This window comes from Triturus cristatus, chromosome 3_2 (assembly GCF_964204655.1).
Source record: "Triturus cristatus chromosome 3_2, aTriCri1.1, whole genome shotgun sequence".
Lineage (NCBI taxonomy): Eukaryota > Metazoa > Chordata > Amphibia > Caudata > Salamandridae > Triturus > Triturus cristatus.
The window spans coordinates 333,480,030-333,498,461 of record NC_140584.1 but is presented as its reverse complement, the minus strand read 5'-3'; the positions used below and the strand labels follow the sequence as shown (position 1 = coordinate 333,498,461).

At 46.8% G+C, this 18,432-nt stretch overlaps 1 protein-coding gene across 1 annotated transcript in view; it reads left to right on the top strand.

Annotated features, from left to right (window-relative positions):
• Positions 1–18,432, top strand: part of RLF (RLF zinc finger) — a 314,153-nt gene that overhangs the window by 187,706 nt on the left and 108,015 nt on the right. The window contains exons 4-5 of the mRNA XM_085647033.1: positions 232–367; positions 9,532–9,734. Coding sequence (XP_085503159.1) covers positions 232–367; positions 9,532–9,734 — 339 coding nt within the window. The remainder of the gene's footprint in view (positions 1–231; positions 368–9,531; positions 9,735–18,432) is intronic.

The window sequence follows — 18,432 nt, the reverse complement described above, 5'->3', positions numbered from 1 at the left end:
ATGTAATAATGGGATCTGCTAGTATTAAATAATTAACTTTTTGTTAAATTGTCTACACCTACGAGATGGGCCGGAAATGTAGAAAAGCAATGTTTTTTTTGACACCACATTAAATGTATTGAGATGCCCTAGCACACTCATTTCTCATGTGAACAGTTATGCTCATTAGCGATTTCCTTGTTTTTTTCTCTTCTGATTTCAATTATTTTAAATCATTTTCTTTTGTTGTAGGCTTCTCATGGTGCTCTATCAGGGTTTGGACACACTAACCTTCAGTCATTGGTTGATGCCACTAAAGAAGGCGGAGTATGGAAAAGTCCAACTGTTGTTAAAATTTTAACTCAGCAAAAGGTAGAACCAGAAGAAGGTGAGGATGAAAACCTTGCAGAAGATGATTGTGGGTTTTTTGCCAGTATTTCAATTTGTAGCATTTTCTGCTTAGTTATGTCAAATCTCTCTCATGACATTGATATGTTTAGTTTTAATGAAAAATCTCAGTTCTGCTTACAATTGTCAGCCTTCCACTGGTATCATCTTCAGGTGATCTAGCCTAAACCTGCACTGTGCAACCACTCACATGGCGCTGCCACCTTCATAATGGTATTCCATCCTTTACTGACAAATAACTTTTTGTTGAGCTAGTGCTTAGGAAATACATTGTTATACCACAAATCTTTTTGCTTTTAATGTTTGAGTTCTTCCTTCTCTCAGTTGGCTTGATCTCTGCTTTTCTTTGACACTTCATAGCCAGTCCTCCTGCATTGGCCTCCTCAGCCAAACTCAATTGTTATATGAATATGGATTCATTCTGAGACTGTTTTCTGGATCACATTGTTCCAGTTGACTGATTGCTTTTTAGTCTTTTGACTACATAGAAATCTTGAGGTAGAGGCCTGTATTTAAAGTAGCTTGTGTTACAAAACAACTTTTTCTAGTTTTGAACAGCCTAGTATTTATTGCACAAGTCCAGCATCGTGCTTCAAGAGCTGGAATTGGTGCCTATCAGAACAAGTTGCATATAGATGCTGTTGCTTAAAGTATGTTGTGAAGACTTCAAACCAGACGAGCAATACTAAGACATCTCTACAATCCAAAGTGTTTGAGGAAATTGTAGTTATCTGTGCCTCAGTTATTTCTTATGGTAACATATAGAGGAATACTGGCTCTACAAGTAATAGCAAAGCCTTCCAATGCTATTGTAGAGGTTGGGTGAAAACTTTGTAAAAGGAGGTTATTATGGCTTTCAAGAATACAATGTGATATCTATTTTACAGTGTTGCCTGATGAAACATCACAGGCACTCTGTCATTCCTTAACTTTGTAAGAGGTCCTCAGTACAATTGGAATGAGTGAAGTCTTTAATTACAGTACAACTAATACATTTCAGATTGCCTAACACCTTGCTTAACAGAGATTGTACAGCCCAGACCTATACCCTTGTTAAAGCCCTCAGACAATGAGTGACGGTCCCCTGACGGCACCACCAACGAAGCATACTAGCTTTAGCAATACACAACTCTGAGGGGCCTTCAGAGCAACTATTAGATCTACCACCACCAACCAAACTACCAGTTCCTGTCATATGTTAATCTCTGCTCACTTAGTGCATACCCAAATGAGCCAATGTAGTTGCCACATCAGTTTGAAGATTCAAGTGCACCTCACATTTTAAAGCACCAGACTTTACAACCCCCCGCATCAGTTGTGACAGTGGACTTGACTAAAACCATTTGGGATCACTCGATTTGCTTTTTCAAACACTTGTCATGCATCTTGATCAATGTTAGATACTTATGCAAAAAATTTAATTCATGTATGTGACCTGTGATTCCATTCCAACCTCCTTTTAATCACAAAACTGTACAGAAGACAATACCTTCCTTACTCGATGTAAGTCTAAACCTAATTTATAACATACACTGTACAGAATGCATGTGTTTGCTTATTAAAGCCAGACCTCTTGCTTTTGCCAATGCTTCTTATTTTCATTTGCTAAGACAATGTCCTCCGTTCTGCCATTGGAAGCCAGATATGGACTCTCTAACAGTAGATGTGCTTCTCAAAATGGATGTTAGAATCAGGCCTTCATGTTTTTGATCTACTTGGTGGTTCCTCAATTTATACTCTTAACTGGGGAGTCAGAAAGCTTCCAAAGCCCTAATCTCTCCTTCTTGGTAGTTCAAGTTTGTCTTAACTTCTTGAACATCCATATGTGGTGGCTATGTTTGACTACCTGGTCAAATCAGTAAATCAGACTATCACTGTTTTGAAGGTTTCAGATTATGTTTGTCAGTTCCAGCGTTTACGTGGGATACGTCCCGTCAAGACTGATTTCTAGTTTGCATTTAGTTATCTGGTTTACGAAGCAACTTGATATATATATATAATGGGTGATGCCAAATTACATCTTGATGGTATTGAATGTAGTGCACATCTCTGTAAACTTTTCATCTGATCTTTTATAGCACAGTACGTCATACAGAACAATGAACTGTTGGAGAGCAGATCACAGTCAACTCAGGCGATCCATTTAGAAAGTTAGGGGACTTTTGAAAGAAGTAAAAACAGACCAATTTGCTTGCCATCCTCCATTCTGCCGTTGGGAGCCAGATCTGAACTCTAACAGTAGGTGTGTTTCTCGAGATTAATCTCAGAATAAGGCCTTCATGTTTTTTCTCTCATGATGAGTCCACAATTTATACTCCCAACTGAGTGCATCTATAGTCATAATAGTTCATTCCTGGTTGATACAATTTGGTATCAGGTTCTTCTTGGACTTTTTTTTGGATTTTCTAGCCATTTGATCCCTTTTGTAAGATCTGGTAGCCAAATTTCCCACTTTGTTTTCACACTGTCTCACACTATCGTCGTTTAAAAGATTTCAGGTTACACTAGTCAATCCAAGGGCTTTTTGTGGGATGCATTCCTCCAAGACTGTTGCCCGACTTACAGTTAGTTAGCTGGTTTTTGGATTGAGATTGTATAGACAATGGGTGATGCTAAATTACAACTCGAAGTTATGGAATGATGTGCACATCTGCGTAAACTTGCTTGCTGGTGTTTATAGAAGGCCAACTCTTTAAGAGCAATGAGCTGTTGGAGAGCAGAACACAGTCAACCTAAACGATCCTTTCAGATAGGTAGGGAACTCTTAAAAGGAGTAAAAACAGATGTTACCATTGGTTTAAAAAATCTGATAGAGACTTCTAACCGCTGATTCTTTACCTTAGAATTTTCCCCAGGCAGCAGACTACATCCAGAATTTGTTTTGTGAACAGTACGCCTGGACGCTGACCTCAGTTCTTTTCTTTACGTGCCAGTCAGAGCAGATCTGGAGAGAATTACCCCTTCAGTCACTTTATAACTGTGCTTTTCCAACATTTGTCGAATCTTTTTTGAGATTTCTTCTCCTTCTGTGGCATTAATGTCCACTAGGAAGACTGCCTTTAAGCCCTGCAGCACCTGTCATCTACAGATGTTGGTGACTTACCCACACGTTGAATGCGTCTGGTGCTTGGAAAGCAACCACGACGCACAGATCTGCGCTGATTGCTGCACCGTGCAACGCAAATCTTTCACGCCCTCAATCTCGCTCGAAAGGTAGGTCCTGGGATCATCTGCAGAGTCCACATTCTTCGTCGTACTCCAAGTCGTCGGGCCACTTGGGTAAGTTCCACAAAAAGAAAAAAGTAAGACGTTGAAGAGGTCTACGACTTTGCCTCGTCCGTCAGCCGACAAAGCAAGGAGACATTCGAGGCCTGGTTGCACGGTATAGCCAGTGCTCGAGTCGGCTCTGCGCTTCCCCAGGTTTCATGGTGCCGAAGCGACCGCCACTCAACTCCCATTAGTTTTATGACATCTATGCACCGCATATTTGAGCGACCCGCACCCGCCTGCGTACCTTCAGGCCCCGCGAGTTTGGGAGGGTGCCATACTGGTTCCATGGCAGCGGCTCTGGCACCATTCGTACCCCTTGGGTCTACGGATGGATCCAGACTGGTGCTCGTCATGCCACCTTCACCGGTGCTAATGCTCCCTGTGGTCCACATTCTGATCAACAACTCCGACACAGACATGCAGGGGCGTCATCCAACGCCGGTTAGCGTCATTCCTTTCAGGCCAGAGCCTGAGCCCTATTCCTACGGGCTAGGACTGGTGGAGGGTTGGGAGGGAATTCTGGACCTTGAGGAATACCAGCCCTTAGATCCACAGATGGACTGGTGTGAGGACTTACCAGAGGTCAGTGGACTAGACACTTTCCAGATTCTGGCATGCTTTCTCTCCCTATCATGGCTATGGAGGAGGGTGCATTCTTTGCAATGGTTGTGAGGGGGCGGCCAATGTCCTCGATCTTTGCCTACCCTCAGTGGCGGTCAAGACAAATGTCTTGACGGAGGTGAATCAACCAGGAGCGGCCCCCTGAACCGCTTCTCCTTTTCAATGAAACCCTAACTACCATGCTGCTTGGGACCTGGTCCAAGCCCAGCACAGGGGGTCCTATGAACAGGACGATTGGCCACCGCCACCACCCCGTACCAGGGGACCCCAATTACTTTACACAACGCCCTACCCCAGAGATCTTGGTGGTCCAAGCCTCTACGTCAGAGGTAAATCCTAGTGCAATCCCTACCGCCCCATCGGATAGGGAATTCAAGAGACTGGACACCTTAGGGAAGAAGATGTTTTCTTCCAGCAGCATGGTCCTGAGGTCCATGAACATAGTCCTATGCTCTATGGGATTCGGTTGCACAGATGCGGTCCATGGTTTCCAGAGGAGGCCCAGACCATACTCTTCCAAGCTGTTGGAGACAGGAGAGATCCAACTAAGTTCACGATCTGTTGTGGACTGGATACCACCGACTAGCTAGGCAGAGTTGTTTCATTGACAGTGGCCTTATGGCACCACACCTGAACTAGGACACCTCGCTTTTCATGCAATGGCCAAGCATCGCTTTTCGACATGCCCTTTGATGGCTTCCATCTCTTCGGAGACTAGGCTGATTCAGCGCTGAAGCGCATTAAGGACAGCAGGGCTACAGCCAAGTCCTTGGGCTTTTGTATTGCTCCTCGCCCTCCCTAATCCACCTTTCGTTCGTTTTGTGGCCACAAAGGGGCTTTCAGCGCGCCTATACCCACCTGGTCACAATGGCGAGCAAGCTTTCCAGCCTCTGTGTGGCCGAGGATGCGGTGTCCACAAAACTCTTGAGGCAGGTAGCCAGAGGTCAGCCCAGTTCACTGCCCCCTTGGTAGCCACAGCCTCCAAGCCATTATAGTTTGTCTGCTTACCATCATGGCCACACAATGTGGGAGACAGGATATGCTATCACCTGCCCCACTGGAGATCTATAACATCAGACTAATGGATTCAGCAGATTGTCAGGAGGGACTACTACTGCCTCCCCTTCTATACTACCCTTCTCCCCATGCTACCTGCTTGCGACAGGCTGACAGCTGACCACCTTACCTTGCTCCCCCAGGAAGTAACAGCTCTCTTGACCAAGGGAGCGATTGAGAGGGTGCTGACATCAGAAGTTGGTTGTGGTTGTCATTCAGGCTACTTTCTGCTGCCCCAGCAGGACGAAGGCATTTGCCCTATCCTAGACCTGCGCCCTCTCAATTTTTTCCTCAAGAAGGAGAATTTAAAAATGCTCATGCTCGCTCAAGTCTTGTCTGTGCTGGACCTGGGAGACTGGATGGTAGTGTTGTACTTGCAGGAAGCATACTTCCACATTCCTGTCCAGCCTGCCCACAGGCGTTACCTGCTGTTCATGGTGGGCCACAAGCAATTTCAGTTCACCTTGCTCCCCTTAGGCCGTAGCCAGCGCCCCTCGGTTGTTCACCAAGGTGACGGCGGTGGCTGCAGCTCATCTGCAGAGGTCAGCGGTTCTTGTTTTCCCCTACCTCGATGACTGGCTGTTGAAGACGGGCTCGCCCTAGGCTGTCGTCTCCCACCTCTACACTACAGCGGGCCGACCTCCATTTGCTAGGGTTTAATATCAATGTGCTGAAGTCACACCTTACTGCCTCTTAGATGCTCCCTTTCATTGGAGCTGTTGTGGACATGTTGCAGTTTCAGGCCTCTCCTCCCAAAAGGGTGAGTCCAGGATATTCAGGCTATGATACCGATGTTTCAGCCTCTGTATTGGATTTTGCTGAGACTGACTCTGATGCTATGGGCCTCATGCCCCCTGGCTTATGCAGGCTCTGCAGTGGGACCTGAAGTTCCATTGAGATCAACATCAGGGGAATCGATCGGAGTGAACTGCAAAAGATCTGCAGTGGTGGTTAATGAACAGTAATTGAGTCAGGGGCAGTTCCTGCTCCCTTCCCCCAACCAGATCTGACAGTAGTGACAGATGTGTCACTCCTGGAATGGGACGGCCATCTGAAAGAGGTGGACGCGGAATCCGGATTCCACATCACCCTTCTGGACCTCTGGGAGATCTGTCTGGCATTGAAAGCCTTTCTACCCTCCATCAACGGACGGCTGGTTCAGGTGTTCACGGACACCACCACCACCATTTAGTACTGCAGCAAACAGTGCAGGTGGGATCGTGGACCGTTTGTTAAGAGGCCCTGCATCTCTGGACATAGCCGGAACGCCAGGGCATATGTGGTTCAACACATGGCGGGCACTCTGAACGTCTGGGTGGACTAACTCTCCACCCCGAGGGGGTACAGGGTCTCTTTCAGCAGTGGGGAGAGCCTTGGTTAGATCTGTTGGCCTCTGCTGAGAACGTGCTGGAGTTTCCAAGGTGGCTCTCTCTTGCAGATGCTTTTTGTCTCAAGTGGAGCTTAGGCTTCCTGCATGCCTTTCCACCCATACCACTCCTGGCCAGAGGTCTCATGAAGATCAGGACTGACCGGGCCAGGTCATCCTTGTGGCTCCATACTGGGTTCTGAGAGTTTTGTATCCCAAGCTGTTGAGCATGGCAATCGGGCCTCCAATCAGGCTGCCTCTTCGGGAGGATCTTCTGTTGCAGCAGCAGGGGAGGGTTCTCCACCCGAACCTGTAAACATTCCGCCTTGCGTGCAGAGTGAGCACCGACAGTTGACAGCTTAAGACCTTCCACCCAAAGTCTGCGATGTTATTCGTGCAACCAGGCGGCCCTCCAACAAAGCAGTATTTGTCCTCCATTGGGGAGAGTTTGTGGTATGGTGTCCCGAAAAGCAGATTGACCCCCTTTCTGCTCTCCATTCATCATTTCTCAGTGGGACATTAATCTCGTCCTGACATTCCTGAGGTGCGCTCCCTTTGAGTGTTTGTACCACTTTTTTATCAGGCTCCTTACCATAAAGACAGCCTTCCTGGTGGCAAAAACGTCTGCCCAGAGGGTCAGTGAGCTCCATACTTTGTCATCCGAGCCTCCGTACTTGAACATCTACCCAGACAAAATGGTTTTTCGAACTAGTGCTATCTTTCTGCTGAAAGTCATCACTCCCTTTATGTAGGCCAATCCATCACCCTGTCTAATTTTTACGCTCCGCAACATCCTTCTTAAGAAGAGGAGCGACTTAACTGATTCAGCCCAAAAAGATCTTTATCGTTCTACCTTGACCGTACGAAAGAGTGAAGGGTGGACTGCCAGCTATTCATAGGGTATGTTAGGATGAAGAAGGGAAAGGCTGTGCAGAAGTGGACCATCTTCCGATGGATTGTACTCTGCATTAAGATCTGCTTCGCAGTGGCCAGAAAGCAGCCCCCTTAGGGTTTGAGGGCTCATTCCACCAGAGCCAAGGCTGCGACCACTGCATTAACACATGGAGTCCCGGGCATGGACATCTGTCAGGCAGCAGCGTGGGTCTCTCTGCACATGTTCACAGAACACTACTACCAAGACAGTCAGGTCCATATGGATGGGCACTTTGCCTGTTAGTTCCTGCAGAACTTTTTGGTTTGAAACTGTTTCGCCTACCTACTTCCCGAGAGGTATTGCTTGGGTATTTATATTAAGGTAAGGAATTTGCAGCTAGAAGTCTCTATCAGATGAAGAAGTTAGTTACCTTCGATAACGTCTTAAATGCAGAGACTCTATCTAGCCACAGATTCCCGACCAACCCACCCATCCTTCCCACTCTGCAAATAGATTTCTAGGGACACGGTTCTCCCCCTTTCAGGACCCTAGTTTTCCTCACAAGTGGTCAGTGTTCTTTGTGGCTCTGCGCTCCTGATGTGGAAAGCCGCAAAAAGAAACTGACGTCAGTGTGCTGGGGTGGCACCTATATAGACACTGCGCACATAACATCTTCCAACGAAACTAGGCGGAGCGGATCAACGTCACCTACCGGCGCTCAGGGGTACGACTCACATAATTTCCGGGGAGAGTCTTAAGCCCATAGGCTAATTCTAAGGTAAGGAACATGTTTGAACATGTTACTGCTAATTATGTAAAGCAAGGTAGTAGAGCATAAATACATTGTGCCGTACATAATTGCAGATTTCTGGCAAATGTTGTGCTTTTGTTAATACCTCGCTTTCCACTGTTTGTGTGACTGGGAGATTATAAAAATAGCCATGGTTCACCCTTTAAAAAAATAACTAGACCCTTCAGTGCTGGCCCATGTCGTCCAATTTCAGACTTGACATCTAGCTGTATTGGTAGAAACTGCAGTTAACGCAAAAGCTGAACTGTTGTCTTGACCCGCGTAATCTAGTTGATCTCTTTTAGGCAAGGTCAAGGTACTGAATCAGTCCTCAGATTTGCTCATGAGCTGTGTCATATTTCGACGCAGGTTCGGTATGCGTCATCATGCTGTTGGGCTTGTTGTCGGAATACGATACGGTAGATCATAATACTATACTTCAGGGGCTAAAGAAGTTGGCTTCGGATTTGCTGTCGGCAAATGAGTTGACTCCTTCCTTCAAGAGTGCACCCAGCAAGTTTCAGGTGGTGATTTTTGCCTAGTCATAAAAAAGTTTCTTGCAGAGTCTTTTGGAGAGCCGCCATAGGATCCATGCTCTTTAATCTATAGCAAACGCTGCTAGCCATGCTGATTGCATGTTTTGGGTTGATGTTTTTATGCATATGGATTTCTGCATTTATCCGCACTGAAACGTTTTCGCAGCTATGAGCATACCTAGAACTGCTCTTTTTTTTAATTAGCTGGCTGACAATATTCTTGCTTTTCCCATTTAATCTGTGGATTTCCAGAAGTACCAAGAGGAATTATATTTGAATTGCTCAATCTCTTCTGTCAGTTCTTAATGTGACTATGAAGATTTTGAAATGTGAACTTTTTTTCTAAGTGGTCTAAACACTATATTGGAGCATGAGTAGTGCGGAGACTGGAAAATATTGCAATGGGATTTTTTTTTTCTTTCAGTTAGGCTTACATTTTTGACTCACGCCATTCCCATGTTAGAAAAGAAGAAGAATATTCAGAACGTACAGTAAATTATTGCAGCATAATTTGATACCATAGTTCTACTGTTAGTCATTGTTTATACCGTACATGCTATGTGTTCGCTATCTGAAGTACAAATTGTTGGAAATGTATAATGAATCACAAAGGTTGCTTCTTCTTCCTTAGTTGCTGAATTAATCACACAGGAAGGAGGCTCGTTTCTTGAATTAAGAATAAAGCATTTGATGAAAACAAACTGCATACAACAAGCAATGGTTTTATCAAAATTGTGCACAGAGTCGTCAAAAACTTCTAATGCAGAATCATTTCGACAATCCTACATTTCCTGTTTGTGCACTATGCTGCCTAACGAAGATGCCATCAAAGAGGTTAGTGTCATACGTGCTATATTTTTTTTTAATACCTTTATTTGTATTTTCAACAATAGTGCAGCAGTCATATTGTTACAGGTGGTAAAAGTAAATGGCAGTATACAGCAGGGCATACATTGTTATTCCAGAAGGAGCATTTCAATTGCTATTCAATTCAGTAGAATAAGAGACTTGTCTCCCAGCCACAGCATCACACTCTGCTTCCCCCATAGGCATGTCCACGCTAGTGTCTGAGTCACGTGGACCACTCTCATCTAGTTCAGGGTTCAGAAAGAGATCACACAACTCCCTCCACTCTCTAAGGTCCTCTTCCAGTTTGTCATCTCTTCTGCTTAATTTAATATGGGCCTCTTCCGCTAGCGTCCATTCGCGAACGTCCCAATACCATGCGTCCACATCTGGGTCACATTGTCCCACCCATGATATGGTGACTCTATGCTTCGCCAGTACCAGGAGTAGCTGCAGTAGTTTGCAAGCTATCTTACGCCCCTTAGGTTTCCTAATTTATATAGTGGCATATTCACAATCCTAAAGCCCATGCCCCTTTGCACATCGTTCATCCCCTGGGTCCAGAACTGGCTTACCTCCATGCTAAGTGTAAAAAATCAGCCCCAGTCTCTCCGCAACGTGGGCAAGCATCTGAACGGGCTGAGGTAATACGATGAAGTTTCACTGGTGTCATATAAGATGTACAAAATTGTAATGCACCAATTTGAAACTTTCATTACAGGATACTGTATGGGTAAGTGCACTTATGGCGGTCCCCGTTCTGTCATCTAGGGGTGCGACCCATGCTGTACTTGTCCTGTGTGGGAGGGGAACAATTGCATCCTCCCTCAATGCGTTATATCGGAGAGAAATCATACGTGCTATCCTTAATATATGTGTATATTTTGAAGCGATTTGATTGCCAGATGTATTGTCACTGGTATTGGTTATATATACTCTGTCATAGTATTTTAATATGTGTATAATGACTAAAAATTTGTAAGTAAATTAGGAATAAGCTTGATTTTGATACTAAAAGGCTGCACTATGCCCGTATAAATATGACTTAAAATTACATTTAAAAAGTCAGTATTTAAATGGCTGAATTCAGATTTAATTATAGGTTTTATTTGTAATATTTTTCTGGCACACACTATGGGGCCATTTCACTATTTTCCATGTCTAAGTATAAATTCTAGAAAAACTCGAAATTTGTAAATTGAGTACAGTTTGTTTATTTCACATCGGTACAATGCCTTCATGTTTTCTTTGTTTATGTACTGATGAAATATGTTGAACTCCAACATTACTTTGGGATCCCAAAGGTGACTGTATTAAAACTAGGGTCATAGTAGTAGCCCAAGATTTCAGTGGAAATTGGATCACCATCCACAATGTTTACTTTTGTATGCTATCAAGCATAAATAAATATTCCTCTGTTTTCCACCTCTTCCTGTTTCCCAAGTGGTTAGGCCCGCAAAAGAGCTTCTCAAAAGTACAGTGTCACTTAAAAGAATTTTGGAGTGCACCATGTGCTACTATCCTTCGGTGTGAGGCCTGGCCCAATACAAGTGCTTCACCAGCATCTACACCTACTTTGTTTTTCTGTTCATCAAGAATAACCTTGGTAATGGCTACTCTACCTACTCCCCTGTTTGGGTGACTCAGCTGTTCCTCGCAAGACATGAGTCTCCTATCTGTGATTAATAAAGTAGTGGTCAGACCAAATGCAGGGGGTGACTTCTAGGTTAGTTAAGACTAGATTGCTGGACCATACCTGATCCAGGGTGTGCCCTTTGATGTGTGTAGCAGTCGAGATATGCTGACTTAAATTGAGTCCAGCGAGTAGGTCCGTTAGTTCCACTGAGTGTGGTCCCTCTGCTGGGTCATTAGCCCAGTAGTTGAAGTCCCCAGCCATCAGTACTTTGGCATGATTTGTAACGAGGTGTGTCATTTGTTCGCTCAGCGATTTTGGAAACTGGGGCATGTTCTGTGGTGGTCTGTAAAGTAATACACAGACAAAAGGGGTAAGGGCGGACTCTAATTTTAATACTAAGTTGTCTATTTGAGGGATGTCTAGGGAGGTGAGTGCCGTGAATTTAAGGTCTTGGTGTATTATGGCTGCTACTCCCCCTCCCTTTTTTCCCTGTGAGCGGTTGGCTTGGAGGATATAAAACTCGTTAGATAGTGCTGCTAGAATGTCGGGGGTGGAGTCTTGCGTTAACCAGGTTTCAGTTAATAATAATATGTTCGAGGCATGTGGGCTGCTGAATTCATATCTGTGCATAGATCGCCGCCTAGTGTTGGGTCCGGATGATTGCACATTGTTGTCCTGGAAGAGTCTTCGAAGTATCACGAGATAGGTGGCTCCTCCCCTGGACTACAGTGCGCATGGGCATCCTCTCCATCCTTAGATTGTTTTTTTCCGCCATTGGGTTCGGATGTGACTATCTTAGCTCAACTTAGGAATACTTAGTTTTAGGCCAAAAGACCTTTAGTTTTCGTCGGTACAGTTACCGTTCGGTGTCGACTACTAGCTTTAGTGCTCCACACCCTCTTCCGACTTTCGTACCGAATTGGTCCAAACTTCGAAGCTCGATCGACGATGGAATCAAGGACTCCGTTCAAGAGGTGTCCGTTATGCCACGCCAAGTACCCTCATATCGACGTCCACCCAGTCTGTAATAAATGTCTCTCGCCGGATCACGACGAATCGAAATGCATGGCCTGTGCACGGTTCCGATCCAAGATGACTCTGCGGAACCGACGGGCAGCGAGGCTCGAGGCGCAGCAAGCAGCGCCCGCACCCACCAACATATTCAGCACCGAGGGCGTGGAAGAAGTAGTCTCTAGCCCCGCTTCAGAACATGATTCCCGATCGGACGACGATGATGAAGTGATCTTTCGACGTGAAGAAACCGTCTACGAGGTAGGAGACTTCGACGAGGCCTACGGGGCCGAAGAAGACAGCTCTCCCGAAGAGCTAGGCCAATCCGTCGAAACGGAGGCCGAAACTGTACGTCGTCATCAGGCTCCGGTCGAGGGATCGCCTTCGGGCCTTACCCAAGATCAAATACATGGTTCCTCGGCCCCACCTTCCGGTCCGGCCTCGAACACTCTGCAAGAGCCACTATTACCGAAGACGACCGGGTTATTAAACCCAAAACCATCCATCGCTCCAGTCCCTTCAAAATCGAAAGTGAAACTGGTGGTGGTCGGATCGAAGGCGGCGAAACAATCCACTGCCCCGACGCCGAAAAAAGTCGTCGGCTCCGACCGCGCACAAAGGGACTTCGGCGCCGAGCTCACCGCAGCAGATGCGGTCGACACACAGAAAAAGCACGCCCTCGGGCACCACAAGGCACCGAGACCTTCGGCGCCGACACCGAAGGCCGTAACCTCCGCAGTCAAAATGGCCGCCCCGGCTACGTCGACGCCTAAAGCACCGATGCCGAATAAGTCCTTGACTACGTCGACTGTCGATGCATCCCTTCAGGCCAGTGACCCCCCTCCGACAAAAAAGTCAGGGCCGGCCTCGACGTCTACTGCCAAGATGCCCATCAAACCACCATCTGCGTTCGCTGTGCAGCAGGTTTCTGCATCTCTACAACGCATCCGTGACCGGGCAGCCCTCCAATCTATCTCGGGTCCCGACACTACCTCACCCTGTAGAGTGCACTCGGAGCCCACCAACATTACATTTGGGCTGCCACCGACATCGGCACCGAAACTATTTCAAATTCGGACACGTGTCCTCCACACACAGTCCACCACCTCTGGCCTAACAGAACAAGACTCTTCGGGGCCGCAATTTATTGACGCCGACACAGGCAGGTTAATGCTCCACAAGCGCAAAATAACGCCAGTCAGGGAAGAGGAGCCATACAAAATTCCTCTTAAACGCAAGCTGCCAGCGGAGCAGGAACCAGTGCTACAAGAACACTTCCAACCCTTCCACTCAGATCCGCAGTCCTTTTCTCCTACCCCTTCCGAATCGGACGCAATGCAGGACTATGGCGGGGAGGATACCATCTACCCCGGGAACGTAGATCCCGATGAACAACTACAAGACCCTGATCAGGCATGGGATGATCCCACAGACCAAAGTGTCGCGCCACATACTCAAGATGCGCAACTCTACAACGTGAAAACGTCTCCTACAGAGGACACGGCTGCATTTAATGCCCTAATCGAACGGGCTGCTGCTCATCATGGGGTGGAGCTACATTCTGACGCCATTGAGGAAGACTTCCTGCTTGACACTTTCGCATCTTCAGAAAGAACTGTCAAAACTCTGCCCATGCTAAAAGGGGTTCTAAAACCTGCCAAAGACATTTTCAAGGACACCACAAGAGCCCGAGTGTTAAACCCCAGGATTGAAAAGAAATATAAGCCTGCACCCGGTGACCCTAAATACATTAGGGGTCAGTTGCCATTAGACTCTATGGTGGTTGCCAACGCTTGCAAAAGAGCCCACTCACAAACGACTGGTGATGCTCCTCCCCCAGACAATGAATCAAAAGTACTTGAAACATCGGGCAAACGCATTGCAGCGCAAGCAGCGAATATCCTGCGCATTGCCAATACACAGGCACTCCTGGCACGTTATGACAGGTCACATTACGACACGCTGGAGTCACTGCTCCAACATCTACCAGAAGAGTATAAAGAGTCAGCGGAACTCCTCATTAGAGAAGGACAACTCCTCACTAATGCATCCATAAAATGCGCTCTTGACGCAGCTGACACAGCGGCCAGGGCAATAAACACAAGTGTCATGCTGCGACGCCACGCCTGGTTACGCATCTCAGGCTTCAAACCCGAGATCCAAAACAATATTCTGAACTTACCAGTTAACACAGAATTCTTATTTGGCCCAGACGTTGACACTACCCTAGAAAATATAAAGAAAGACACTGACACTGCGAAATCAATGGGGGCTCTACAAACGCAACAATTTCGTAGTGGCTCCTTTCGTCGCACCGGAAATAGGGGAACAACAAGGGGTCAGGGGTCACAACAGCAGTATACTAAAGGTGGCACACAAAGCACCTATGACAAAAACAACAGGGGTGGATATCGTGGATCCAGCACCAAGGGCAGGGGACGTGGCTATGGCAACACCAGGTCCTCCCCAAAGAACAAACAGTGACGCCCTCTCCTTACCCCCCGACCACATAACACCTGTCGGGGGATGACTCCAGCTGTTCCTGTCCGCGTGGAAGAACATCACCACGGACAGGTGGGTCAGGGACATCATCCAGCACGGGTACTGTCTAGAACTAACTTCCACTCCACCCAACATACCACCAAAGCACCGTCCTATGTCAGCCGAACACTTAGGTTTACTCCAGCAGGAAGTGCTTGCTATGCTCGCAAAAGGGGCAATAGAAGTAGTGCCCATCGACCAGCAGGGCGCAGGGGTGTACTCTCTGTACTTCTTAATCCCCAAAAAGGACGGCTCGCTCAGACCTATTCTAGACCCGCGACCCCTAAACCTATATATTCTGTTGGAGCATTTCCATATGCTCACCCTCCAGCAGGTTCTCCCACTACTCGGTCAGGGGGATTTCCTAGCTACGCTAGACCTGAAGGATGCATACTTCCACATACCCATACACCCTTCACACAGGAAATACCTCAGACTCACTATTCAAGGGAATCACTATCAGTTCAAAGTTCTCCCCTTCGGAGTAACAACAGCACCCAGGGTCTTTACCAAGTGCCTGGCAACAGTGGCCGCGCACCTGCGAAGACAAAACATTCACGTCTTCCCTTATCTGGACGACTGGCTAGTTCAGGCCAAGTCAGCACAACAATGTGCCACCCACATGTCCCACACCATTCACCTTCTTCACGATCTGGGATTCTCACTAAATTACCCAAAATCAAGTCTCCAACCTGCGCACGTACAACAGTACTTAGGCGCAACAATCAACACTCTGGCTGCCACAGCTCAGCCAACTTTAGTGAGAATCAACAGCATGCAACTGCTGATCTCAAAATTCAAACCTCAACACTCCCTTCCGGCGCGAGTGTTCATGCAGTTGATAGGCATGATGGCCTCCTGCATTTTCATAGTCCCACACGCGAGACTACATATGCGCCCGCTTCAGGAGTGCTTAGCACGTCAATGGAATCAGGCTCACGGGCAACTAAAAGACCTAGTGTTGGTGAGCGGTCGGGCATACAACTCTCTGCATTGGTGGAATCCACAAAACCTTTGCAAGGGCCGACCGTTCCAAGAGCCTGTTCCACAAATCACACTGACAGCGGACGCGTCTCTCCAGGGATGGGGAGCTCATGTACTCAATTACACAGTGCAGGGACTATGGACAACACAACAAAAGAAGATGCACATCAACCTTCTGGAACTGATGGCAATCTTCCTAGCCATGAAGGCATTCAAAGTACACTTGTGCAACAAAGTCGTGTTGATCCGGACGGACAACATGACTGCCATGTACTACATACAGAAGCAGGGAGGAACACACTCTCCACAGTTGTCTCATCTGCACGATGCACGAGTGGGAGCTACACCCATCAGTTCTCCAACCGTACTTCCAGCAGTGGGGTCATCCAGAGATAGACCTATTCGCCACAAAAGAAAACGCAAAATGCCAAAGCTTTGCCGCCAGGTTCCCACACCCACAGTCGCAGGGCAATGCGATATGGATGAACTGGTCCGGCAGATTTGCGTACGCTTTTCCCCCAGCACCATTAATACAGCTGGTGGCGCGCAAACTACGGCAACACTCACTAACCCTGATCCTAGTTGCTCCAACGTGGGCACGCCAGCCGTGGTACACCACCTTCCTGGAACTTTCCGTGGTGCCTCATCAACGACTGCGGATAAAACCAGCATTTTTAACGCAGAACCATGGCGAAATTCAACACCCAGATCCCCAGCAACTGAACCTGGCGATCTGGCTCCTGAGGTCTTAGAATTTGGCTACCTAAACTTACCACCTGACTGTATGACTATCATCAAAGAAGCCAGGAGACCCACTACCAGAGCCTGCTATGCGGCCAAATGGAAAAGGTTTGTCATTTACTGCAACAACAATGACATTAACCCACTGGACGCATCTATTCAAAACATCATATGCTACCTCTTACACCTATACCGCTGTAATCTGGCATACAACTCAATACGCATCCATTTGACCGCGATAGCAGCCTACCTCCAAAACAGGCAGCACCTCTCCTTATTCAAGGTACCTGCCATCAAAGCTTTCTTAGAGGGACTCAAACGAGTAATTCCCCCAAGACACCCACCAGCACCAGTGTGGAACCTCAACTTGGTCCTCACCAGACTGATGGGTCCGCCCTTTGAACCTCTCCATTCATGTGAGATTCAATTCCTCACCTGGAAAGTGGCTTTCCTGGTGGCCATCACTTCCTTGAGGAGAGTTAGTGAACTCCAGGCACTAACCATTCAAGAGCCATTCATTCAGGTCCACGCAAACAGGGTTGTCCTACGCACCAACCCCAAGTTCATGCCCAAAGTCATATCACAGTTCCACATTAATCAAACTATCGAACTGCCTGTTTTCTTCCAAAATCCGCAAAATGTCGCGGAAGAATGCTCCATACACTAGATGTAAAGCGGGCTCTCATGTACTATATTGATAGGACAAAGGATTTTAGAAAAACTAAACAACTCTTCGTTGCCTTCTCTCCACAACACAAAGGCAACGCCATTTCCAAAGCAGGAATAGCCAGATGGATCGTTAAATGCATTCAGATTTGCTATCACAAAGCTAAACGCACATTAACGGTTCCCCCACGAGCCCACTCAACACGAAAGTTAGGGGCATCCATGGCTTTCCTAGGAAACATCCCTTTACACGAAATTTGTAGAGCAGCCACATGGTCCACTATACATACATTTACCAAACACTACTGCGTAGATGTACACTCAAGACAGCAAGCAGCTATGGGACAGGCTGTTCGCAAAACTCTTTTCCAGACTGCTGCTGCTGGCACAGGTAGCCGCCGCTAGGGGAGGTACTGCTATATATTCTATGCACAGATATGAATTCAGCAGCCCACATGCCTCGAACTGATTATGCTACTTACCAGTATGCATCTGTTCTTGGCATGTAGGGCTGCTGACATTCAAATCGCCCACCCTCCTCCCCGGCACCTGTCGCGGCTGCAGCACTCAGTATTTTCTGTATAGCATGGTCATCACTTACTGTATCTACTCCATCACTGCCACAATGGCGAAAAACAATCTAAGGATGGAGAGGATGCCCATGCGCACTGTAGTCCAGGGGAGGAACCACCTATCTCGTGATACTTCGAAGGCTCTTCCAGGACAACAATGTGCAATCATCCGGACCCAACACTAGGCGGCGATCTATGCACAGATATGAATGTCAGCAGCCCTACATGCCAAGAACAGATGCATACTGGTAAGTAGCATAATCCATCTGGTTGTGCAGATTTCAACAGGTTATATATATCTAGTTGGTGTTTTGACAGGGAGCGGGTTTTTAAGTAGATGATCGCGAGAGACTTTCCTTTATTTGCCGCCTGAGGTTTGGTGAGTTTCCTATTGTCTTTGGGGAGCTTAAGTTCAGGGAAGGATGATCTTGTTTCCCTTATCCCGTACCTGCTTAATCTAGCCTGTGTGATATGGTTGATCTCAAACTCAGTGGAGTGGATCTTTTTTAAGTCATTAGATGAGTAAGTTGTGAAT